This window comes from Cervus elaphus, chromosome 23 (assembly GCF_910594005.1).
Source record: "Cervus elaphus chromosome 23, mCerEla1.1, whole genome shotgun sequence".
Classification (NCBI taxonomy): domain Eukaryota; kingdom Metazoa; phylum Chordata; class Mammalia; order Artiodactyla; family Cervidae; genus Cervus; species Cervus elaphus.
In genome coordinates, this window is record NC_057837.1 from 54,914,645 (window position 1) to 54,939,833 (window position 25,189).

General features: G+C 56.2%; 1 protein-coding gene across 2 annotated transcripts in view; it reads right to left on the minus strand.

Moving 5' to 3' along the window:
- Nucleotides 1-12,623: 12,623 nt before the first annotated feature.
- The window catches only part of CDH4 (cadherin 4), a 475,206-nt gene continuing 462,640 nt past the window's right edge, over nt 12,624-25,189 (minus strand). For both annotated transcript variants that reach the window (XM_043884659.1, XM_043884661.1), the window contains exons 9-16: nt 22,783-22,968; nt 18,359-18,612; nt 17,713-17,855; nt 17,051-17,284; nt 15,970-16,203; nt 15,649-15,788; nt 14,806-14,970; nt 12,624-14,243 (exon numbers count right to left, since the gene is read on the minus strand). In XM_043884659.1, the coding sequence (XP_043740594.1) occupies nt 14,037-14,243; nt 14,806-14,970; nt 15,649-15,788; nt 15,970-16,203; nt 17,051-17,284; nt 17,713-17,855; nt 18,359-18,612; nt 22,783-22,968 (1,563 nt within the window). In that variant the 3' untranslated portion in view covers nt 12,624-14,036. The remainder of the gene's footprint in view (nt 14,244-14,805; nt 14,971-15,648; nt 15,789-15,969; nt 16,204-17,050; nt 17,285-17,712; nt 17,856-18,358; nt 18,613-22,782; nt 22,969-25,189) is intronic.

Sequence of the window (25,189 nt, forward strand, 5' to 3'; positions counted from 1 at the left end):
TTCTAATATAAATGTACTCCATCAAGGTGAACACATATAAACCGGAGGTTATTTATTCAGTGAAATAACCATGCTTGCATGTGTACTCAGTTGTGTTCGAATCTTTGTGACCCTCATAGACTATAGCCTGCCAGGCTCCTCGGTCCATGGATTGCTCCAGGCAAAAATACTGAAGTTGGTTGCCATTTCCTATTCCAGGGGACCTTCCCAGTCCAGGGATTAAACCCATATCTCCTGCATTGGCAGGTGAATTCTTTGCCATTGCACCCTGTGGGAAGCCCTCGATGCAGTACTACCCGGGAGTAAAAGGAACGAACTACAGTAAGTCCCCTACACACAAACCTTCAAGTTGTGAACTTTCAAAGATGCTAACGTGCATTCCGTCAACGTCAGATGTGAGTGAAATTGCAACTTGCCCTCTTGTCTCCTACTGTTGACAATCTTTTGGCTCCACCATCTCTCACCTCCTTCCCTTCCTCCAGTTAGTGACTCTCCCTGCCTGCTCACTCAGTGCTGGCCCCTATATGCCAGCGGTAGTACTTTCAAGGTGCTGTCCTATAAGATTAAAAAGGTTTTATTTGTTGTGTTTGGTTTTTATGTTTTTTTTTAATGTTTTTATGTGTTTTTTTTTATGTGTTATTTGTATGAAAGGTATTGTAAACCTATTACAGTGCAGTACTATATAGCCGATTGTGTTAGTTGGGTACCTAGGCTAATTTGCACAAATTGGGTTTATGACTATGCTCTTGGAATGGAACTCATTCATAAGTAAGGTACTTACTATACTGATGTGGCCAGTAACCTGGGGCATTAGCTCAGGTGAATAGAGGCTGTTTCTGGGCCTGATGTGAGGAGCTGTTAGCAGAGGGGAGGCCAGGGAGGCCCACGGTGTCTGGGAGTGACACCCACGGCAGGGGCGTGGCACAATTTATGTGGCTGCAGAGTCGCCAGTGCCACGTGAGGGCTCAGGCCAGCACACTTAATTATCAGGCTGGGGACAAGGAGCGCCAGAGAGTGGTGAGCTGCTGCCCTGCTCCCAGGGATGCCCTGCAGGTGGGATGCTGCTGAGTAGGGGGTGGAGGTAGAGAGAGGATGGGTTGGGGGTCGAGCTGTGTATATAACCTTGGGAACAGACTGTGTGGGAAGAGGGGCAGGAGGCTGAAGGAAGGCCTTTTAAAGATGGGAGATGACCCCTGAGGGACTGCTGCTGCTGGCAGCAGTGGCTGTTTCAGTCAGTGGTGGTAGGCTGGGGCATGCTAAGGAAAAGAGAGGGTGTGAGAGGGGGCAGATGGGGGATGTAGGGAGGGGGGCTCAAAGGGGGTGGGAGGAGTGGAAGGGGTACAGGGGGAGGGCTGTGGGCAATCCACAGGAGCTCTACATGTTTGGGGGCTGGTAGGAAGTTAGCTTTTCTGGCTGGTGTTTCTGGAGAGTATGGCTGAAACCGAGGTCAATACAGAGGCAAAGAGTGGTGTTCTTGGAGCACCTGATCCAGCCATGCCTGAAGGCACAGCAGTGAGCCTTTTTCAGAGGTGCTAGGGCAAGGTGGTGGCAAGAATTTCACTTGTCAATTCAACCAGGTCTGCAAAAGCAGCCAGGCCCTGAGAACCAGCTCCCAGGAGGTTGGGGAAGGACCGAAGACTGCCCCCTCACCCCCACCCCACCCCAATGTTACAGCCCCCACCCTGGAAGGAACCTGTCTTAAGTGTTCCTTACTCACACCCTCATGGACCCTCCCCTTCTCCCCTTCGCAGGGCAAACTCAGCGAGGAAGCCAGGTGCAGTCCCCAAGTCTGGCTGGGCCAAGGACCCCTCCCCACCGAGAGGAGGGGAGGGACTGCCCCTTGGGAGGGGGTCCTCTGTCAACTGTGGGTGAGAGCATGCAGGGATTTCTGGAAGAGCTGGGCCTGGGGAAGAAGGGAGTCATGCAGGGAGGGAGTTGGGTGGGGGTGACAGCACCAGACCCTGGCCCCTCATTTGGGCACCTGCAGAAGGGGTGGGGTCCTCAGGCCTCCCCCCACCTCATCTGCCCTCACTGGGTTCCTGGCAAGGTTGGCCTATGGCTGCTTCTCCTGCAGCACGGAGTTGGGGCTCGTGTCCCCTCCTCTGGATGCAGCCTTTTCACCCACTGGGCCTCAGTTTGTTCATCTCTAAAGTGGAGACAATAGTAACACCCCCACCCCCAACCCCAGGGTGGCTGAGAGGTTAACCAAGGCACCTGTTCAGAGTGCAGTTTCCATCTTCACTTCCCTGGGGAGGGGCAGAAACCTGGCTGATGCCCTGGGTTTAGAGCCCAGAGGGCCCATTACTAAGCTGATTGCCCGAGGGGCAGCTGTGTGCCCGCCCCCCAGGTCTGTGGGAGTGGAGTACCTCTCCATGCACCCAGAACGCCCCAGTGAAGCTACCAAAATGTTATTAAAAAGCATGGGCATGCAGCTGTGTGTGTGAAAACACTGGTCAAATCTGAGAAAGAAATGGGAAGTTTTTGTGCCAATCTGTGGATTATAACCTAGGAGGCAGCTTCTCAAAGGGCTCTGAGGATGTCTCAAGGAGATGAGGGGAGGGGCAGCATAAGTGAGCTTTTAAAAAATTATTTGTTTTTGGTTTCACTGAGCTTTTGTTGATCCCCGTGGGCTGGGCTTCTCTTTAGGATGGCTTCTCATCTTGTAGCATGGGCTTTAGTTGTGGCTCAATGGCTTTAGAGCACAGGCTCAGTATTTGTGGCCCACGGGTTTAGTTGCTTTGTGGCATGTGTAGTCTTCCCAGACCAGGGATCGAACCTGTGTCCACTGTATTGGCAGGCAGAGTCTTATCCCCTGTACTACCAGGGAAGTCCATGTATGTGACTTTGTTCGTGGGGTGCAGGCACCCAAGCACACAGCTTGGTGGGAGGTAACTGTTGTCTTTGAGTAGGTCTCTTGTTAATAGTTTTAGTGCTTTTCTCAGTATGGGAAGAGGCAAGAAACTGGTTTCCTAAGATTCTCTCCTAAAAATATCTGACTACCTGCAGGCCAGTCCTGCCAGTTTCCCCAGAGCCCAAAGCACCTTGCCCTGGTCTTTGCCGTGAATTCCTGTTGGGCTATGCTGCAGGTCAGCAACTGTGGTGGCTGGTGACTTGATTCTTGTAGAACTGGGTGGCGGGCAAGAGTCTTTGTGTACAGTCTCCTCCCTTTTGGCCTGAATTTCTATGCAGAGTTGGAAGGCATTTCATGACCAGTTTGTCCCCCTGCGCTCATTCTCTGGTCAGGTGAGGATTTTGTTGCTGGGCACTCGATGTGCTATTACTGGACCAGGCCCTGTTAACAGTAGTCAAGACTTTGGGCCACCTTCTCACAATCTGTCATAGTCTAGAATACAGTTCCCTCTTGTTGCTTCCTCAGGCCACATCTAGAGTTACACGATTACAGTCGTTGGTCTTTTACACTGTGTATCTGGTCAGTGGTTTCAAGTTGCCTTTGTTGTTGTCAATCTTAAAGGAACTCAACCCTGAATATTCACTGGAAGGACTGATGCTAAAGCTGAAACTCCAGTACTTTAGCCACCTGATGCGAAGAACTGGCTCATTGGAAAAGACCCTGATGCTGGGAAAGATTGAGGGCAGGAGAAGGGGGCAACAGAGGATGAGGTGGTTGGATGGCATCACCGACTCAATGAACATGCATTTGAGCAAATTCCAGGAGATAGTGAAGGACATGGAAGCCCGGTGTGCTATATAGTCTATGGGGTTGCAAAAAGTCAGATACAACTGAGCGACTGAACAACAACAGTCACATGTTTTTTAACGCAGGAACCAGGAATCTTGTCAAATAGGCAGAGTATGGGTGACATAGCTAGAGACATTGACGAGGTCCTCTGTACGTATTTAGGGCTTCCCTGATAGCTCAGTTGGTAAATTATCTGCCTGCAATGCAGGAGACCCTGGTTCAATTCCTGGATTGGAAAAATCTACTGGAGAAGGGATAGGCTACCCACTCCAGTATTCTTGAGCTTCCCTTGTGGCTCAGCTGGTAAAGAATCCACCTGCAATGTGGGAGACCTGGGTTTGATCCTGGGGATTGGGAAGATCCCCTGGAGAAGGAAAAGGCTACCCACTTCAGTATTCTGGCCTAGAGAATTCCATGGACGTATAGCCCATGGGGTCGTAAAGAGTTGGACACAACTGAGCCACTCTCAGTACATATTTAAGCTGCAAACTTCCATGAGGTGCAGCCCAGGTGTCTCCCCAGGTCATCTGGTTAGTCTCTTCTCTACCAATCCTTATCTTTAAGGGAAATGACGTAGGGGTCTTGTCCATAATGCACAGCAAAGATGTCTGCACACATAAGGTGAGTGATGGGTCATCTGAGCGCCTTCCAGGACTGAGAAAGGACTGAGAAAGTGTGATCTTCTAGGGAGTTACATGGCTAGTGCCAGAAGAAGCAAAACTGATCTTTATGGTTGAGCAGATATTTCTGCTGATGGGGAGGTCTGGTTATTTCATAATGCACCCTAGAGGGGAAGGAGGAGGTCAAAGGGCAGAGAAAAAGATTTAACTTTTTCTTGCTTGCCTTACAATATGAATTTTTATTTCATCACCAACACCACCAGACAGAAAATATGAAGAAGCAGCCCTGGAACCTGACAAAGGTCCTTCTCATGGGCCTCCCGGTTTCCCATGTGAGAAGTCCTAGGGCCTGAGCTGAGCAGGCAGAAAGTAGACACATGCCCTGAGATGTGTCCTCAGGCCCTGAAATGGCCTGGCCCATCTCTGTTCACCACTTGTGGTTGACCAGCCACCCAGGGTCACCAGGGACCCCCTTCCTGCTAACAGGATGAGGCAGGGCAGGGGCTGGTGCCCACCATCTTGCAAAGGGCATGTGAAAGACCTGCTGGATTGCTCCAGGCATAGTCACTGGCCCTTCACGTCCAGCATCCTCTCCCGGCTTCCTCCATACCTGTAGCCTGGTACTCGACCCAGAGAGAAGTCCTGTAACTTTCCAAGAGAGGCTGAGAATCCAGATTTTCTTTCTTTCTACAGAGTCAGAGGGGTGGGGTGCGGGTGACTGTCCCCACCTGGCCACAGGCCCAGCTGATTGGAGCCCAACTATGCCTCCTCCTCAGCTGCTCTTGACTGCCAGCCTCTGTTTCCATGGCAACTGTTCCAGAAATTTAAAAGGAAGGAAAAGTCCTTCCTATGCTGGCTGCCAGCACAGACCCACTCCTGGCTCCAGGTGCAGAGTGCTCACCTCTCACCCCCTGCCTGGCCACTGGGGCCAGCATGCTTCTGGAAGTTTCCTGCCCCCTCCCTAAGTCACCCCCCAGAGTCTTCTACAGCATTTGGTGGTGGGTGGAGGTCTCGGTCAATAGGGCCAGGGTGCAGTGCCCACCAGCTGCCTGGTTGGTTGGTGGAGGAGATGGTGCCTGTTTGGCAAACAAACACATGTGCACACCCTGCCTGCTTGCTGACCATAGCATTCATCCCTGGGGGCTGGCCCTGTAGTGTGGGTCCCCTGGGTGCCTGCCCACCCCTGGGCATTCTGAAGTACTCATGGGCACTTGGCCTTTATCTCCTCTCAGTTCATCTTCATCTTCTCAGCCACCCACTGGGAGGTGGTGTTGGCTCAGAGACCTTTAGGGAACTTGTCCAAGGTTAGAAGCTCCAGGAGGAGCCAAGCTGGACTCTGGCCAGGCTCTGGCTACACACTCGCTGCTGCCCCAGGGAGGCAGGGAGCGGGGGCCTGGTTAGCGAGTCTCATCAGCTGGGGTGCCGGCTCCTCTGGGCCAGGCCATGCTGGCTGCTTGGAGCACAGTGGGGACAGCCAGGGCAATCACTGCCCTGCCAAGATGTAGAGACAGTTCGGGGGAAAACTCGAGGTAAAACCCATGAACATTCAATAGTGAAGTTGTTGAAGGAATCCCATAAGGAGGCAGATGGTGAGAACTGAAGGACCATCTTGGCGGGGGAGCTCTGTGTGCAGAGGAGTCTGATGGTTGAGGACCACGAGAGCCTCCCAGGCGTGCAAGGCGGCAGGCTGCTCCCGTGGAGCCCCGGCTGCTGGGCCCCCTCCCCACTGCCTGGCCCAGCAGGGGAGGGCCAGGAGAAGCGGTGTCCCCGTGGCAGGAGCTCAGCAGGGCCAGCCCTCTCCTCTCTCTGTCGCAGTTCTTGCCTTTGAGGTAAGTTCCCAAGCAGGTGATTTATTCCCAAACAGGCAGAAGTTCCCATGGGCGCTTCCTGAGGCCACACGGGGCAGGGCCAGGCAGCTGAAAGTCAGCACCGCGGACAGCGCCCTTCAGCCTCCCGTGAGTCAGGACAGCTGTGTGTGCGTGTGTGTGCGCGCGCACGCGCGGTGGGGCGGGTTGGGGACAGGGTTGGTGGGCATTATTTGTTGGGGGGGAGTGGTGATGGAGCACGTGGGTTGGGAGGGAGGGCGGAGGGAGTGGACTTGACTGACTGTGGGCAAGTGACCCTGACACCCAGCCATCCCTGCCCCTTTAGCCAGTGTCCAGGGCCTCCTGCTTCCTCAGGGTCAACCTTGAGGACCCTTATTTGGTGAGGTCTGATGGTGTCCAGCTGAGTCAGTGTTTAGGAGGCCTCCAGGCTGCAGAGTGTCCCCCACTCCGATCCAACCCCTAAGGGCCTGGGTCAGGATGAACTTACTGCCACCCAGGCCTCCGGGGAGCTGCCGGGCAGGTTAGCAGGTACAGGGAGTGTAGGGTGGTCTTCAGGCCCTCTCATTCTAGGGTGGGCCCCCCTGGAGGCCTTGGCCTTGGCCTTACCTCCAAAGGGGGCTGACTGAACTACTTACCCCACCCTTGCTCAGGGGCTCTTCTGTCTCTGATGAGGCTGCTTCAAGCTGCAGTATGGAGGGTCGAGAGAGAACTCTACTTGTGCCCATGCACTACCCCTCTTCCCCAGACTGAGGTGCTTCAGGGCTGTGCTTGAGAGGCCTGCCCTGGGCACCATGGGGGTAGGTCCAGTGAGCTGGCAGCACCCCTGCTTTTGTGGACAGGCCTGCTGGGGCAGATCTGTGGCACCTGAGCCCTCCTTCACCTCCCTCACCCGGCTCTGGGCTGTTGGGATGGGGGCATCTCCCGGGGGCATGTCCCTGAGCAGATGGAGGAGGACTATGTGTTGGGGGAGAGGGCACTTAGGGGTTGAGAGAGGATGGGAGAGCAGGAAGGGATAGCCAGGAGAGCCTGGGAGAGCTGAGAGTGCTCCGGGCTCTTGTGAAATAGCGCCCAGCCTGTGTTTATCAGTTAAAATTGGGTTCAGGGTGAAAGTTTATTTTTTTTCTTTTTTTATTTATTTTTTATTTTTTTATTTATTTTATTTATTTTATTTTATTTTATTTTTTTTCTTAAGTGAAAATGTTACTGAACTCAGGTCTGGCTGCTCACTGCTTAAAAATCAATACTGGAGTGGCATGTGTTGGCAGGAATGGAAATGGTGCTTTTAATCAGAAAACCAGCAATCTGGGGAGAAGGGACTCTGTCCCCCAAAACGGAGTCCCAAGATTCTGCTTAGCCATGAGGGTTTTAAGGGGGAAAGAGGAAGTGAGGTCAGTTAATCATGGAGATGGGGGCTGGCCCCCACTGCCTGCAGGCTCGTTGGCTCCTTGTGATCTTTCCTCAGTTGCTGTCTTGTTCATGTACTTTGTTCATGAGATTACTGAAGGCGGAAGCTGGGATAGAGCCCTGGTTATCTATTAATTGCTTGGTCTTCCTTTCTATGTCTTTGATCTATGGAGAGACCCAATAGGTTAGGCCAGGGATTGTGTGATCAAAGATTTGAAAGGTGTGCTTGGGCCAGAGATGAGCAGAGCATGGGGGTGCCTGGTTTGAGGTTAGTGACAAGGCAAAAGGGCCTCCTGCAAAGAGCTCCTTCTTGCAAAGAGCTGCTTACAAATTCCCACTTGTTGGAAAATTATTCCATTTCTGTGGGATCAGGGGTGAAGTCCATCTTTTGTAACTTCTGTATGTTGACATAGTGAAAGTGAAAGTTGCTCAGTCATGTCCAACTCTTTGTGACCCCATGGACTATACAGTCCATGGAATTCTCCAGGCCAGAATACTGGAGTGGGTAGCCTTTCCCTTTACCAGGGGATCTTTTCAACCCAGGTCTCCTGCATTGCAGGTGGATTCTTTACCAGTTGAGCCACAAGGGAAGCCCAAGAATACTGGAGTGGGTATCCTATCCCTTCTCCAGCGGATCTTCCCCACCCAGGAATTGAACCAGGGTCTCCTGCATTGCAGGCAGATTCTTTACCAACTGAGCTATCAGGGAAGCCCTGCATGTTGATAGAGGGCACCATATTCTCAGAGTGGAAGCTGTCGACATGGGTGTGTAGCATGTCTTTGCTGACAATTTTAGTCGTGCATCAACATTGAGTCTGCGACTATGCAGTATTCACTAGCTGCTGGAGCCACTCCTTGTGACTCTGGGAGGCCTGGGAGACTCAGCTTTTCTACAGAGAGAGACAGGGGGTGTGGAGGGGCCTTTGTGTGTTTGTGTGTGGGGAAGGAGGGGCACAGGGTTCTGCTGGGTTCCAAAAGCAGCTCCCGGGGGTGCAGTTGCCCACCAGTCTGTCCATCTGTAGGGCCCGCCAGCATCAACCTGGGGGTTCTCAGCCCTGAGTCTCCGCTCTGTCCCTTATCACCCCCTCCTGGGACATGTGGCTGCTTCCGCTCATGGTGTCCACTTTCCACTGTGCCCTGATGACCCCCGTCCGTCCCACTTGACATCTCCCTGAGCTCCAGACCATCCTGCTGCCAGCACAGGGTATCCAGCCATAAGGCCAGAGCTGAGTGCGGGTCCTCCCCACGCCTGGGCCGAGCTGGAACAGGGCCTCCATGGGGGTCAGTCCACCACCTGCCTCCCACATCCTGCCCTCACCCACACAGCCATTTCCTCTTCTCTTGGCCCTGTTCTCCGTCACTCTCCGAGCCTTGGCTCCTCCTCTGCTTAGGCTCTTCTCCTGTCAAGGAAGCTTTCTCGGGGGTGGGCATCAGGTTTGTGGTGGGGGGCTGCCATGTGGCTGGGGCATATGGAGGGCCATCCTGTATCACTGCCTCCCGTGGCCTCCTGTGTGCATCCCCCAGCACGTCAGTCCCAGAGTCTGCCCCTTCCCCCAACTGCTGGCTGAACCCGGCCTCCTTGGTGGAGCAGCTGAGGCACCAGGGGCTTTGCCAGTGCTTGCCTGTGAACTGACTGCTCTGACTGCCCTCCTGGGCCTGTGTCCACATGTAGGCAAGGTAGTGACCTCTCTCTAACAAAATGACCCAAGGGTAGGCCCTGGGGTCAGAGAAGGGACTGTCTGGCTTCCGAGAGGCCCCAGGCTGGCCTTTGTGTTTGTTCGAGCCAGCCTGGTTGTTAGGGACAGCCAGGCCTCTGCCTCCAACCCCATGGATTGGGGTTTCCCAGGCAAGAATACTGGAGTGGGTTGCCATTTCCTCCTTCAGGGGATTTTCCCCACCCAGGGATCAAACCCATGTCTAATCCTCATCTCCTGCTTGGGTCTCTTGCATTGCAGACAGATTCTTTACCTGCTGAGTAAAGAATCTTCTGAGCCACTTGGGGAGCTGGGAGGGTGACCTTAAGCAGAATGACCCCCCGGGCGTTGCCCCGGGGGTCTGATTACAAGGAGTTTGTGCCCGACCCCTCTTTGACTGCCTATCCCAGGCCCACAGCAGTTGCCTAATTGTGAATGTCATTAGAGGCAAGTGCTAATTGTGCCTGTGATTGTCAGCTGCGCCTGTGATTAGCTGTGATTTGAGGCCCAGAAAGGCCTGGTGGGGGTGGTTGGGGCTCCCTCTGCGGGTCTGACTGCATCACTTAGTACTGGCTGAGCTTGGCACCCCTCAGCCTTTCCGAGCTGCTTCCCTGAGGCTGGCAGAGCCCCAGCGAGCCCAGCAGTGTCCCTGGGGGTCCCCTGTGTGGCTCTGTGACCAGCAAAGTGTGAGCCAGCGCAGCTCAGACTCAGGCCAGTAGTCAAGGGCAGGCTGTGCTGTGAGAACATTGGAGGACTGGGCCCACTTGCCTTGGGGTTTCTGGCCGGCATGGGGCTGGGGCTGCAGTTTGGGCTGGAATGAAGAGCCCCTGTAGTGGGGAGAAGGTGGGAGGTGCACAGAGAATCAGAGGAGCAGGAGAATCCTCAACGTGACCCAGGCCTTTCCTGCTGTTACGAAGGTGTGTCTGCCAAGGCAGGAGGCGGGACGCACCTTGTTTGTTAGCCTGCTTTATACCTTCTAGGAATGTTACCATATTTAGACGCATGGCGCTTGGGTCTTGCTTGTCCACATCCCTGGGCCTCACCTGTGTAAGGAGCCTGGTTCTGTTGAGGGCTGTGCTTGGAGCCCAGAATGGAGGCCGAGACACAGAGGGCCCTGAGATGTTTGCCGAGCGAGCAAGTCCCACTCTGGACACCAAAGCCCCTGTGTTCATCCATCTGCCATTCACAGGGACACGTGAAGAAAAACAAACCAGGGTGAGGCCAACTGCGTAAAAGGGGGGCTTTATTTACTCCCCTGCAGCAGCGTCCGCTCCCGCACACGACGACCCTGCGGAGCCACTGCGCAGTGTGGAACCAAGACCGCCTGGCACTAAAAACACATTGAAAACATCAACGCTCTTCCCTTTTTTTCCTTTTTTTTTTTTTTTTTGGTACAAAATGATACAAACAACAATACAAAATAGTTGTGCTGTTGACGATTACAAAAAAAGTTGGAACGTTTGTCTAACTGCGCGATGCTCAGAGTTGCAGTGAGAATACATCATACTCCAGTATCTTTCCCCAGAACAACCACAGTCATGCGGGCTGCTACACATGTTGTCCATTGTCAGAAAGAAACATGCAAAAAAAAAAAAAAAATCAGAATGGGAAAAGGAGAGAGAAAGGAAAAGCGAAACGCGTTCCAATTATACACAGAGGTGCTCCCCCCATGGGATCCCGGCATCGCGGAGCCTGTCGTATGTACACCACATGGCCAGAGACTGTCTCACAGGGCGCTCTTCGTGGGGGAGACTGTGTTTGCTTTTTTGGTGTTCCTTTCAGCCTTGACAAAACCCAAGACTCCCCTCCCTGACATTTCCCCTCAGAGAGAACAGAGTTGTCTCGAAGACCTGGGTGGGTCAGTGGTGCTCACAGTAGGGAAGCCTGATGGCTGGCTGGTACCCTGACGCTCTGGCGGTGGGAGGCCTGGCGCCTGGGTGTTCTGAGAACACGAGAAGGGGAAGGCCGGCTGGGCCGTGGGGAAGGGCTGCTGAGGCCTGATAGGCTCGGGGCCCCGGGCTGGGGATGCCTGCTTCTCAAGGCTGGGGTGTCCTTGCAGGTGAGTCCTGGTCACAAGAACAAAAATCTCTGCGGGCACAGGACCTGCCCGAGCACCTCGCCAGCGCTGAGTCCAGGCCTTCTCTGGCCGCCCCTCCTAGTCTGGACCCGTCACATCTACAAGCTACGTGAGAAATGTTTGATACTGACTGTGTAGCTAATGCTAACCGTTGGTTGGGACAGAGTTCCCGGATGCTTCTGGGAGTGGGTGGGGGTCTCCAGGGGCTGTCTGGGGTGGAGGTGAGGAGGGGCTGTTCTTCGGCTGCCTGGGAGCAGGGATGGGGCCTGTGTAACATAGACAGATTGTGGGATGGGGGCCTGGCAGTAATGAGAGGAGGGGGAGAGGAGCTGCAGGGAGGCTGGGGGGCTGGTGTTCAGGACAACGAGCTGTGGGTTGGGCCTGGCACCCCATCCCTGGGGTGATCCCAGGACCCTGGGGACCCAAGGAGGCTTCAGGAGTCCAGTGGGGAGAGTTCACAGCTGTCTGGGTCCCCCACCCCATATTCATACTTAGAACTTTGACTGAAACTTGACTGAAACTTAAAACTTTGATTCCAGCTCACATCTCACCAACCCTGAGGACACTAGCAGTCCTCAAATGGCCACGCCCCCAGGTGCTGGGACAATCCTCATTGGCTGTCTGACCCCAAGCGATTTGCATAGCAGGAAGCGGGTATCCCCCCACCTCAGCAGGCTACCCACCCAGGTCTGTGAGATGGCCTGTATGCCTGGGGGCATTAGTACATGACCCAAGTGGCCGCTGCCTCCGTCCACCTGTCCCTTCGTCCCTCCCTGGGCCATTGTGGACGGGGTCAGGATGGACCTGCCTCCCTCAGGCTACAAGCCGAGTCGCCCCCCGCAGCTCAGCTCAGCCCTGGGAGAGTGGATGGAATTAGCGAGGAGTTTGGTTTGGGGAAGACCCTGACGTCCAGCGGAGACACACCCACGCAGATCACACACACACACACGTGTACACTCAAGTTCATCTTTGAGGCTGAAGCTGTTTAGAAAAGAGGATGACCATGGCATTGGGGGCAGGCCATGGGCGGGGGTGTGGATCAAAGACCCCCCTCCATGGAGAACATGGGGAGTATGTGCACCCCTGTCTCAGGTCCTCTGGAGGCCTGACCCCAGGAGCAGGCCCAGGGTGGGGCTCCAGGGCAGGCCCGATGCCAAGTCCTGCTGGGGAGCTGAGAGCAGGTGAGGATTCCCCTGGAGGGGCCTCTCCAGCCAGCCCAGGTGCCTTCATACCAGGCAGGCTATCCCTGGGTGATGCTTGCGGGGAGAAGCTGCTCCAGGGCATTTTCTCACCCGTTCCCCTCTAGCTGCCCACCCCCCGCAACCCTGGCAAACACAGCAGGGGCTCCGGTGGGTCCTTGGGACGCAGCGCCTCTTGCTGTCCTGTGGAACTGAGCCTGGAGTCTGGCTTGAGAGTCACACTGCCCATCAAGAGGGCACATCCAGGTCTGAGAGCTTGAGCAGCTAACTGGCCCAGCAGCTGCTGGGTGCTGACATGGGTCCAAAGGAAAGGAGACTGTTCCCGGCAGGCATGGCCCAGACACATGTGTGGGATGGACGGCACGGATGATGGGACTGTTCCGGCATTGGAGTAGACCTCTGCCATCCTTGTCAGCTCCTGGGTTCCAGAGACCGGTCCAGAGGGGCAGGGCTGGGGCAGACCCCAGAGTCTCCTGCTGGCTGTGATGGTTTCTGGACCCCAAGTGAGCATCAGCTCTCCCTGTGGTCGGTGCAGCCCTGCCGGTGGCCAGAGACATCCAGAGCCTTTGGGGCCTGGACTGGTGCGTGTCTGGGGGCCTTTGACTTGGGGTTCCTTGGGAGTCTCATTGAGAGGGTGGAGGGTTCATGCCAGGGGTTGGTGGGATGCTGGCTGGTTTTGCTTGTGGTTTCTTGGGACACCATACTGTCTTGGTCCAAAGATAGTGGGGACCTGGGTGGCTTTCAGGGTCACAGTTGGCCCTGGGGGAGGCCTAATGATTGACTGGGGGGCCCTGGGGATGGCCAGGGGCAGCCATGGGGAACATCAGGGATGGCCCCAGCTGTTTCCAGATTCTGGGAGTCGGGGCAAAAGTCAGAGTCACAGTGGGTCTTGGGTCCACGGGCTTGGCCTGCACCCAGGGGACTCGCTGCTGCAGAAGCTGAAGGTGGGTCTTCGTGCTGACCTGGGGACCCCATGGGGTAGGAGACCCTGACTGTGGACAGCAAAGCATGAGGACTCAGAGGGGCTGATGGGGTTTAGACCCGTTGTTCTTTGTCAATTTTGTCAAGCGAGTCACCCATTTGTTTTCTTGATAAAAGATTTAAAAAAAAAAAAAAAAGGACACATTCTTCCCAATTCCTTAATTGGTGCCTTCAGAGCTGGGACTAGCCAGGGCTAGAGGTGCTCAGGACCGGGTGGGGGGTCTGTCTGCTTGCTTTTAGTCGCTCCTGAGTTTGAGGGAATCTGATACATGTACCAAAAGGCACTTTCATTTTTTTTTTAAAACAGTGCTTCTGTCCTAAGAAATTCAAGTTAAGACAGAGTGCCTCTTGCTCTCCTCAGTGCTGAGTCAGCCGCGGGTCAAGTGTTCATGCCAGACAGCTGGGGCGGGGGCAGGGCGGGGACCCCCACCACGGAGTGACATGGCCTTGCGGGTCGGGAAGGCCCGTTGCCTCCTCCAGTCCTGCTCCTCCCGTCCGTCCGTCTGTCCATCCTTGCGTCCGGCGGGGAGGCCCGTTAATCCTCCTCACCGCCTCCGTACATGTCCGCTAGCTTCTTGAATCTGGGCCCCCAGTCGTTCAGGTAGTCGTAGTCCTGGTCTCCGGAGCTGGAGGAGTCCAGGGAGCTGACGGAGCCTGCTGTGGAGCCGCTGCCCTCGTAGTCAAACACCAGCAGCGAGTCGTATGGGGGCGCCGTGGGGTCATTGTCGGCTGCGCGCAGTCCCTGGGCCACAGAAACGGGGTTAGAGTGCGGGGCGGGGCCATGCGTGCAGTAGGTGCTCAGTAAGTGCTGCGTATGTCCGTGAAAGGGGTCTCAGAGCTGAGTAGAGCAAGGTTTACCGACTGGCCTGGCGGGGGAGGTGGCCACACACCGGCTTCGCCGTGCCCCCCTTTCCCACAAAGGAAGATGTGCAGAGGTGGGGCGCACCCTTGATGCCCGTGGACTTGGCAGGTGGGCACCTTGGGCTCAGTATCAAGACTGGGGGGGAGCGAGCTAAGGGAGGGACCCTGTTGGCTGGAACTTCAGATCCCAGATGTCAGGAGGGACCCTCAAGTGTGTGGTCAGGGGGCGGCTCTGGATGAATGCCCACCCCCCAGGCCATTCCCAGTGGGGATGCTGGGGGGCGGGGCTTGGCCTGCCCCCCACCACACCCCTAGGCAGGGCTCAGTGAACCCAGGTCTGAATCTGCCTCCTCACGCCACCCTCCTCACAGAAAAGTGAGCTTTTCTGGTCCGTGTGAGCAAGTGTGCCCCCCCGCCCCCCCACCCCCTACCAGACCACCCACCTCGTTGATGAAGTCGCCGATGTCTCCCGGGTGGGGCACCACGGGCCTGACTGGGTACTGGGGTTCGGCGCCCACGGGCCTCTCGTCCACCCGCCGCACTCCGGGGGCCTTGCTCAGCACGTGCTCCATGGCCTCTGGCTGCTGTAGCTGGCTGAGGTCATAGTCCTGTGGGGGGGGTGGTGGAGTCCGCGAGGGGGCCCAGGGTGGGGGACAGCAGGCAGAGACATGGGGGAGGTCCATGGGGTGCATCCTCATCCGTCTCTATCACCTGGTCTGTCCTCCCTGAAAGGCTTGCCTCGCCTCTGTCCATCAGATCCTGTCTGTCCTCAAGGCACATGTAGGGTCTGTGCCCCCAGCCCCCCACAACCTGGGCCCACCCCTCACCTGCTCTGTACCTCGTCACTGACCTGGGACCGCTGTTACCCTACTTCACAAGGATCTCTAAGCTTCCATGGGGTAAAGTGACAGTGAAAGTCGCTCAGTCTGACTCTTTGTGATCCCCATGGACTGTGCTGTCCATGGAATTCTCCAGGCCAGAATACTGGAGTGGGTAGCCTTTTCCTTCTCCAGGGAATTTTCCCAACCCAGGGATTGAGCCCAGGTCTCCCACATTGCAGGTGGATTCTTGACCAGCTGAGCCTGGTAAGGCTCACCCCAAATGCCCAGTGAGGCCCAACCCACAGCTCCCAGGTCCCCTTCAACGAGCCCCGGGATGTAGGGTGGCACAGGCCTGGGGTCAGTGGCTGAGGGAGGTGCGAGTGGGGGCTCAGGGCTGCGGAGGGGAGGTCACAGGGCCTGCTGGGGGTGTGCTCAGCGGGGCTGGGCAGGCCCCCACAGCCTCACCTGGTCCTCCTCGCCGCCCCCTTCCTCGTCGTACTTGAGGATGTTGTCCCGCACGTCGTCCTCGGGGTCGATGAGCAGCTGCTTTGTGTGACGCTCCTTCTCCCGCCGCTTCATCCACACGACAAAGAGCAGGACCATGGCTGCGGGGTGGGGCTGCTGTGAGCAGGCGTGCGTGTGTGCACCCTCGGGAGTGTGTGGAAGGCGGGCACGTGTGGCCACTGGGGCCCGTGTCCATTACCACTCCCCTCGTCTGAATTGGGCTGGTGGCAGACTCTGGTGGGTAGGGTGTCCCCCCACCCTGGAACCTCCAGCCGCACTCACTGAGCAGCATGACGATGCAGATAAGGATGGCCACAATGGCACCTGTGCCCAGCCCGGCTGCCGCCACTGCGCCCACGGTGGTGCAGTCGCCGTTGTCGTCGCATGGGCACACCTTGACTTTGATGATGGACGTGTGGGACAGTGGCGGGTTCCCCGAGTCCGTGACGGTGATGGGGACGTCATACACCCCGGCCTCCAGGTGCAGGACGCGCAGGCTGAGCTGGGCGTAGTCACCTGGGTGGGGGCGGGGCGCGCTCTGCTCAGCGGGCAGCCAGCCCGCCCTTCTGAGCCAGAGAAATGCAGGCAGAGGCTCGGCCTGTCTGGCTAAGACACACATAGGCACACACGCACATGCACACATACATACCACACACCATCTGTTGTCCTGTAAGGTTAAGAGACTTGGCAATTCAGGAATAGACCAATTGCAACATGTAGGATGAAGGAATTATGTCCTTAACATAGAAAGAGTTCTACCAAGTCAATTAGGGAAAAAAAAACCATTCCAAAGAAAAATAGTGAAGGACATTGAACAGATAATTCACAGAAGCAAAAAATGGCAAATAGATGAGAAAATGTCCACTGGTAGTTAAAAGATGCAAGTGGAAACAGTGATTTTGGCTAAGAAATTAGAAAAATGATTTTAAAACAATAATGCTGTGTTGGCAAGGGTTTGGGGAACAAGTAAATGCTATCAGGACTCCAGAACTTGGAAGCCCTGTCCACCAAGACCATGGCTAGGAAAGTGCCTCAGGGAACATGGTGGTGGTGGTGGGGCCCATTGTTCAATGACTGGCTCGGGGAGTGGTCTCGGTCACATGCGGTTACAGTGGCAGAATGGTCGTGTGGAGCTCTTTAAAGGACAAGGTTGGGGCCTGCCTTGGGGCCTCCTTGGTGGCTGAGCCCTGGAGTAGGCAGGGCCCCTGCCCTGGAGAGGGTTGCGCAGCCCCTATGAGACTGGCTCCTGACTCCACTGCTCCTGCTTCCCTGGTGACAGGCCTGGGTGGGGCTGCCCTCCGGACTCGGTCTGACTTTCCCGGTGGCCGGGCAGCCAGTGGGCGGGTGCCCGAGGCGGGCTCACCATTGAGGCGGGTGACAGTCCAGTTGTTGCGCACGCTTGCCGGAACGAAGGGCAGCTCGAAGACGTAGGGCCCGATGTTGGGGTCCACGTCAGCATCAGCCGCTGTGATGTTGATGGCATTCAGGCTGGGCTTCTCACAGACCTGCGCCTCCTTGGGCAGCAGCTCAGGGGCGTTGTCGTTGATGTCAATAAGATAGATCTGGAGGGTCCCAGTACCACTGGCCGGGGGGATCCCTGTGGGTCGGACATGGGCAGTCACGCGGTCACTCCTGGGCTCCACGAGCGCAGGCCTGCCCAGGACACACCCCATGGCCCCATACACTGGCTCTGCCGTGTGACATACACAGCGACTCAGTTGCACACCACGCATGAGCGGCACACGCCTGCGGACGTGTGGTCGTCCTGGAGCCCCCAAGCCCAGCCCCTGCCTCAGTGCAGGCCCATAGTGTGGGAGGACTGGTGCCGGCTGGCCAGAGCTGCTCCCTCTGTCCTCCGCTGACCGTGGTCCTGCCTTTTGGTGGCATCTCCAACCTGAGTAACAATCGTGTTGTTTGGCTGAGGCGGGCTTCGAATGGATGAGGGAGGGGCTCCGGGGCACCAGTGGCTGAGGGGGCCCTGCTCACAGCCCCCCACCCAGCACATCTCCCTGCCTCTGGGCGCACCATTGTCAGCCGCCAGGAAAGTGGCCTCATAGACGTTGTTCTTGATGTAGAGAGACTCGCGGTCAAGCACAGCCGCCGTGCTGATCTGGCCGTTGGTGGCGTTAATGTGTAGCCAGTTCGCTGGGTCTGAAAGCTTTGAGTATCTGCAGGGAGGAGGAGGGGTGAGGCGAGGGGCTGGGGGAGCCCCTCCTGCCCGCCCGCTTGCTCTCTGAGCTCACTGGGGCCTCTCACTTGGGCCGGTGACAGCAGTGGCTGGGAGTCCCTGAGGAGGACGGGCTTCTCAACCTCACAAGAACCGTGGGAGGCAGATTCTCCTATCACCCCCCTTTACAGAGGGGAGATGGGGGAGCAGAGAGGGCTGGTGACTTGCAAAGTCACACAGCTCAGGAATGAGCGGTGGGGTCTGGACCCAGTCTGACACTAGACGTGGATTAATGTCCTTCAAGCTTTTCCCACTGTCTTGTGTCGGGGCAGCTGGGTGGCTGGTGATCCAGCTGTCCCCAGACTGGGCCTCCCTGCCTAGGGGTGCCCCTAATCACCCACCCAGGACTTTCTGGGTCTCAGGTTTCACGGGGCACTTTAGGACTCTTCTCTGTGGAGCATGGGGCACCCCTTCCCAGGGCCTGAGGGTGCTCTGCGGGCCCACCTCACAGCCTGCTGCATGAACCGGTCGGGGTCCACTGCTGAGAACGTGGTGAGTACGGTGCCAGTGGGCACGCCCTCCTCCAGGCGGATCAGCTTGTGGTTGGAGGGGAAGTAGGGGGCCTCGTTGATGTCCATGACGGAGATGGTCACCCCCGCCGTGGACTGGAAGGACATCTGGATCCCGCTGGCCAGGGGCGCCTGGTTGGACACCATCACAGTCAGCATGAATGCTCTGTTCAGCTCATAGTCGACTGCCTGGAATGAGAGGCACCAAGAGGGGCAGCCGGCTTAGTGCCCACGGGGCTGCTTGGTCTGCACCTGCTAGCTCTGGGCCCAAGAGGCCAGTCCCCAGGAATGCCGTCCCCCAGCCTCTGTGTCTGGCTTCCTGTGGGGTTAGGGCAGTGGGAGGAGAGAGAGTGGGGTTGAAGGACCTCACACCTCACCTTCCACCCCCAAGTCATGGAGTGGCAGCAGCTGGGCTCCCTGGGGGCCACAGTTCCCCCAGGCGCCCCCCAACCAGGCCTCCAGCTCTCATCCTGCATTGGGAGTGTGGAGCCCCCACCCTGCCCCTGACACCCTGGGGGACTGTTGTCTGTCCAGGCTGCTCACGTGTTGTGGTGGCTGCAGGGGTGGCCCCCAAAGATGTGTCCACCTGGAGCCTGTGAATGTGCCCTTTGGGCGCATAGGGTCTTTGCAGGTGTGATGAAGGTGAAGGTCTTGAGAGGTGTTGCCCTGGATTGAGGTGGCCCCCAGTCCAAGCATGGGTGCCTGGGAGTCAAGGGAGAGAGACTTGAGATGCAGGGAGGGGCCAGGTGAAGGCGCAGAGGCAGAGATGGGTTGGTATGGATCCAGCCAAGGACAGCACCAGGAACTGGATGAGGTTAGGGGGACCCTCCCAGAGCTGTGAGAGGACGTCCTTCAGTTGTTGTCACCCATCCGGTCAGGGGTGAGTTACCGGACACCAGCCCCTGAGGGCTTGCGGGCCCTTCACCTCTGTGTGGGCCCCTGCATGAACATTCTTTCCAGTTCACACACATGTTGGGGTGTTAGGACCCTGACTGATAAGTGCTGGTGTGGTCTGCAGGGTGTGGCTGGCCTGCGGGGTCATCTTCACGTGTTGAGGAGGATGAAAGCTGCACAGAACTACCTGGGGCCCCAAGACGTGTAATTATTTGTGGCAGAGCTCGCAGCAGTCTCACTGGACAACAAGCAGCACGTCACACTGCGACTGAACTTGAATAATTCTGCTTGGATGCATGTGAAGTAGCACGTGCCCGAGAACGTTCATCACAGCATCATCTGTATCGTTCACCGAGGATGCCACGGTTTCCACGGCACTGGTGGGCGGACGAGCCGCGTCCACACAGTGGGGACATTTGCAGCTGTAAGAACCAGGGTGATGCACACAGAAGTGGCGAGACCTCCAGGATGGATTGGTGAGCTGAAAAGGCAACATCCTTCATGTGCTGCCTCTTGTGTAAAAGGGGGAGAGGAGTGTGGATTTGTGTATGTACCTGCTCGTACTTCTAGAAAGAAATGCTGAAAAGAGGAAAAAAAAACCTCGTTAAAATGGTCACCCCTGAGCAGAGGGAAGGACCCGGTGGAGGGGAGTCTGGGGGCATGAGTTTGCTGCATGTTTTGCCGTATAGCTTTGATTTTTGGAGCCACATAAAATCTTGTTGTTGTTCAGTGGCTAGGTCATGTCCGACTCTTTGCAACCCCTTGGACTGCAGCATGCCAGGTTCCTCTGTCCTCCACTGTCTCCCGGAGTTTGCTCAGATTCATGTCCATTGAGTCGGTGATGCTCAATGGTAATACAACTCCCAAGAAAATAATGATTTCTAGTGACTAGGACAGTATTTAGATCGTGAGTCCTTCGTGGTATTTATTCTGAGGATAACAGTTCTTGCAGAAAAGTCTTAAATTCATTTGGTCTTCCTGGTGTTGGCAGTGCTGTTTGGTTTGTTATTTTTTAAGTTTATTACGTAAAGTCAGTTCTCTATATCTATGGGTTTCACATCTGTGGACTCAACCAACCACCAACTGGAAATATTTGAAAAAAATTCCAGAAATTTCCAAAAGGCAGACCCTGAATTTGCCACACACAGGCATCTATTTACACAGTGTTGGTATTGTATCAGGTATCATAAGTTAAAATATATGTGAGAGTATGTGCAGATTGTGTGGAAATACTGTGCCATTTTATATGAAAGACTTGAGCATCTGTGGATTTTGGTGTCTCCCTGAGCTGGAGGTCCTGGAACCAGTCACCCCATGGACGCGGAGGGGCAACTGTGTGTTGTAGGTTCAAGTAAATTAGCAATTAACATTGTTTGGAGCCAACCAAGAGTTTCAGTGTAAGAGAAATGAGATCAAGTACAAAAAGCAATGAAGTTAAGTAAAACCCTCCTATGTTCAGTTTGGATGGAGTGTTCATGTGAATGAATGGGTGAAAGACTCGAGATGGTCAGGAAGCACATTCTCTAAAATGAGGGACCAGATGTACCATGAGGAAGCCATCGACAGGGCTGGCACCATGGACCCCGAGTTTGTGACAGGTCTGCAGTGGGGGGGGGGGGGGGCGGGGATGGTCTCAGTGTGGAGAAATTCAAGAGATGGTGCAACCGAACACAGTGTTGGGACCCTTTTGGGATCCAGACTTGAAAAACGGCACAGCACAGATGGCCTTAGGAAAATGGAGAGAAGTTAGGTGTGGACACATCCTGGAGACTGCAGAGGTGTGGTTGGCTGTGCCAGGGGCTGTAGCGGGACATGGTTAGGAGAGCAGAGGAGGGCATCCTGAGGTCTGGAAGCATGGATAGAGCAACGCTAGCAACCAGGGAATTGCAGTGCCAGGCGCGGCACTCCTGTCTCTCACGGCTAGGTGCCCTTGGAAACGTCTGTGATAAGTACTGCGACACACCTCTGCTAAAGGGGACTTGATGGCCTCGTGGGGCCAGTGGTCCTGTGAGACCTGTGGGTGCTGGAGGCGGGCCCCCTGCTTGCCCAGCTGAGGTGTCCCCGCCCTGTCTGGACTCCCACCGCAGTCTCTGTAAGCGTTTAGTCATAATGCCTGGTACATCAAACTCATGCCTTTTCAGCCTCTGTTACTACATAAGCTATGGAGTACAGGAAGGAGTTTAAGAAGTAATCTAACTGGGTGGGCATGGAAAGGGGGCTGAGGGTGCCTGCCCATGGGAGGGCCTGGAGGCGGGAGCAGAGATCGGGGTTCTGGGGCCGACACCCTCATCTCCTCCCCACTGTCCCCTTACCACCCCCGATGACCCTGAGGGGGAACTCTTATCCTCTGCAGGCGTGGTCTCATCTGCCGATAAAAGGGGTGTCTCACAGACCCCCCCAGAGCCCCCAGTGAGGCCCCCATCCCTGCATGGCACTTACCCCTTCATGGCTGAGGCCTCCCTGCCCCGCCAAGACCTGTGTGGCTGCCAGGTCTCCAGCCCCTCCCCCAGGGCCCCCCTGAGAGTAAAATGGGGGCCACTTCGCTTGAATACACTGTTTCATAGAATTACAGTGGTTTCGTCTGTGAACAAGTCACTGGAGGAAGTGATCTTTCTCCCGTGTGTGTCAGGTCGTGTCCCTGGAGGACGTGGGATAATGCTGTGTTTGCGTTAAAACTGTGTCACCATGTGAGCGAGGACACCTTCCAGAGGATGGTCATGGCCAGTAAGGTCCACAGGAGGGAAAGGAAAGCGTATTTGTCATGGGGAATATGATCAATTGTAACAGGGAATATGATCAATTGTAACTGGGAAAATGATCAATTTGGGGAAATCAATAGGTGATTTGCTCCCACCCTTCAGTCGGAGTCTGACACACTCACCTGGTCTCTGTTTGGCTGCCTCCCCCCGACAAGGCCACGACCCCTTGCTCAAAGCCCAGGGGCTGGTCTATGCCCCGAGAGGGAGTAGCCCAGTGCGGGGTGCAGGCTTTTGGGCCGGGGGCACTAGAGCCTGTGGGGAACCCAGGAGCCGCACTGTCTCCACGGTCAGGAGGCTCCAGGGGAAGCCTTGCTCTGGGAGCTGCAGGGGGAGGAGGGGCTGGAGGGACTGCGACCCCTGAGCTGGCCTGCTCCCTGGTGTTCTCTCCTCCTGACCCTCCTCCGGGCACCTGGGTCACAGCTTGCTCACTGCCCCCGACAGGGCTTGTCATTTCCTGAGGGGAAGCAGGAGAGGCTGATTCTCGGCTTTCGAGCTTCGGGAGCTTTGGGCTGGGTGTGGAGAGAAGATGGGAGAGTTCTCTCTTGGTGGGGCGGGGGATGCCAGGTCACACTGGCAGCGTCCTGGGGGTCATGTGACTGGTCCTTGTGAGATTGCCTTTGACCCTGGCTTTTGGGAGTGCAGGCAATGAACCTGGACGTCGTTTCCGTTATGTCTGTCTTGGGGCGGGAAGTGAGGGAGCACCCACCTTAACCACGGTGACCATGCCCTCGTTGGTGGTGGGGTCTGTGCGGACGCTGAAGTGGCCCGAGGGGTCCCCACTGATGATGCGGTAGACGGCGTTCCAGTTCGGGGAGTGCGGCTGATCTCGGTCCATCACTGTGAGGTTTGCCACCACCATCTCCACCCGGTTTTCTGGAACTTCCCCAGCGTACTGTAGAGTGTCAGAAAAGACAGTGTGAGGAACCCACATGGAAGCCTGGTGAGATCAGAGAGACCCCTGCCCACCCTGGGGGCTGCCCTCTGCCTCCAGCTGCTTCCACACGGTGATCCCCAGGGGTCGGCCCATCCCACGTCTGTGCCAACCCAGGGGTGTCCAGAGAGGCCCAGGCTTGTCTGCATACCGAACCCCGCCTGTGACACCCGAACGCCAGGTTGCTCCCCTAAGTCCCCTTCATGCTGCCCTGCTCCGTGCAGTGGGGGACCAATGCTAGTACCTGGGGCTTACGAGAGAGTAAAATGTGCTCGTGGGACGGGAAATGAACAGGAGTGGGCAGCAGCTGCAAAGGGCTTCCTGAACCGAATTGCCTCTGGGTCCCTAATGGGCCCTGGGGCCTGTGGTCAGCAGCTGTGGGTGGGCAGGTGACCAGACACGGAGCCTTGGCCCATTTTTTTCCTATCGCAGCTTGGTGAGGGCTTCGAGCCATCCCCGTCAGCGAGTGTGGTTCACAGGGCAGCAGTGGTTATGGGCAGGCAAAGTGTGTGTGAGTCTGCATGGCTGTTGGTGCTGGTGCTGAGGTGCTGATAAAAAGCTGAGCGCCTCCCACCAGTGAGAATCACTGCTGTGCAGACGTGGCCCAGCTCAGAAGAGCCCTGAGCTGGGTTTATGCTCTGCATCAGTCTGGAAATTCTTCCTTGTGAACGAGGGCCCTGCATCCTTACTTTAACACTGGACCTGCAAGTCACGTGACTGACCTATGACTGCGCAGTGTGCTTTTGGGCCACAAAAGCCGGGCACAAACCTGGACAAATAGCCAGGGCTTCCTTGTGTTCACAGCAGCACAGCTCTAACCATGGTTACTGACTTCCGGGTGAAGTTTATTGGAAAAGGGTATTTTAATTTCATGCAGGTTTAATAAAGGTTCTCAAAGAAGGGCCTTAAGCTGGTAAGTCTGGTTTAGGATTTTCTTGTCAGCCTTCCCCTAGCCATCATGAGTTTTTAATTTAATTTCTGAGGTTTTCAGGCACAGGGAAAGCCTCCCCCATGCCCCATGGGATACTAAGGCAGATATTTGGGAAAGGAGGGATTTAAGGAGCGTTGGAATGGGATTTCTTGCCTTGCTGGTGGGTAATCCAGAACTCACACCTACCCACCCCAGGGGCAGGTGGATTTCCTGTTCAATCCTAACTCCTCCCAAGGGAGGGTCACGGTAGCAGAACAGTTGGCAGGGAACAGGGAAGCCCAGCGACCCCTCAGCTGCGCCGAGCAGATGGAGGTGACAGTGCCTGCCCCCCACCCACTGGGGGATGCCAAGCCCCCGAGATGTTGCTCTGTGCCCCCTATTCAAGCCATGACTGGTCCCATCTCGGCTCAGGTCTGAGGACCTGCCCCCTCCTGCCACCTTCTCCCAGGGCCCAGGACCTGGTATGGCTGAGGGTGTGAACTGCGAGGGGGTGCCCCGACCTGGCCCCTGCCTGGGGATCTGTCCTGGCAGCCCTTGTCCAGCCAGGATGTGGTCGAGCCCCGCCAGCCTTGGGGCCTGAGGGGCTGAGTTGGCTTCTGTTGGGAAGTGACATCCCAATAATTTTAATGTATATTTTTTCAGTTTGTTATTTGCAGTTGGGGTTTCCAGTCTCCTCCTCTTCTCTCCTATCCACCCTGCACTTTTGGGCTCCTCTCTCTCTCTTCATTTTTCTACACGTGAGGCCCTGGGGACTCAACAGGGAGGGAAGTTCCAGCTCAGGGATACGGGCCGAGAGGGATGGAGCTTGGGGTGGCTGGTGCAAGGGGTCAGAGGTGGGGGCGGCACAATGTCCCGGTGATTTTAACCTTTGAAGTTTAGTTTCCTGTCCAGTGAAATTGCAGCGATTTCTGTTGGCTGCTGAGTTTGGAATCGGGAGCCGACAGGTGGGAGCCGTGGCTCATAATAACGGGGTGAGACCTGGGGGCTGACGTCCATCCTCCTCCACCCCCGGGAGGAGCCCAGGGCCCAGGACCGGGTGGGACGCTGCAGCCTCGCCCCTCCTCGCGGTGATGTGGTAGGAGCTCGTGAGTAATGCGGGGACGTGCCCCCGTGACACTGGCTCAGGGGAGGACCCGACCCTCAGCCATAAGACACCTTGAAGCCCCTCGCTGGCTTTGTGGTTCACAGGCGGGCTTGGTCACCCCCTTTCCAGAAAGGGGGTACTGGGGCTTGTCCTCTCTTCCATCTTCA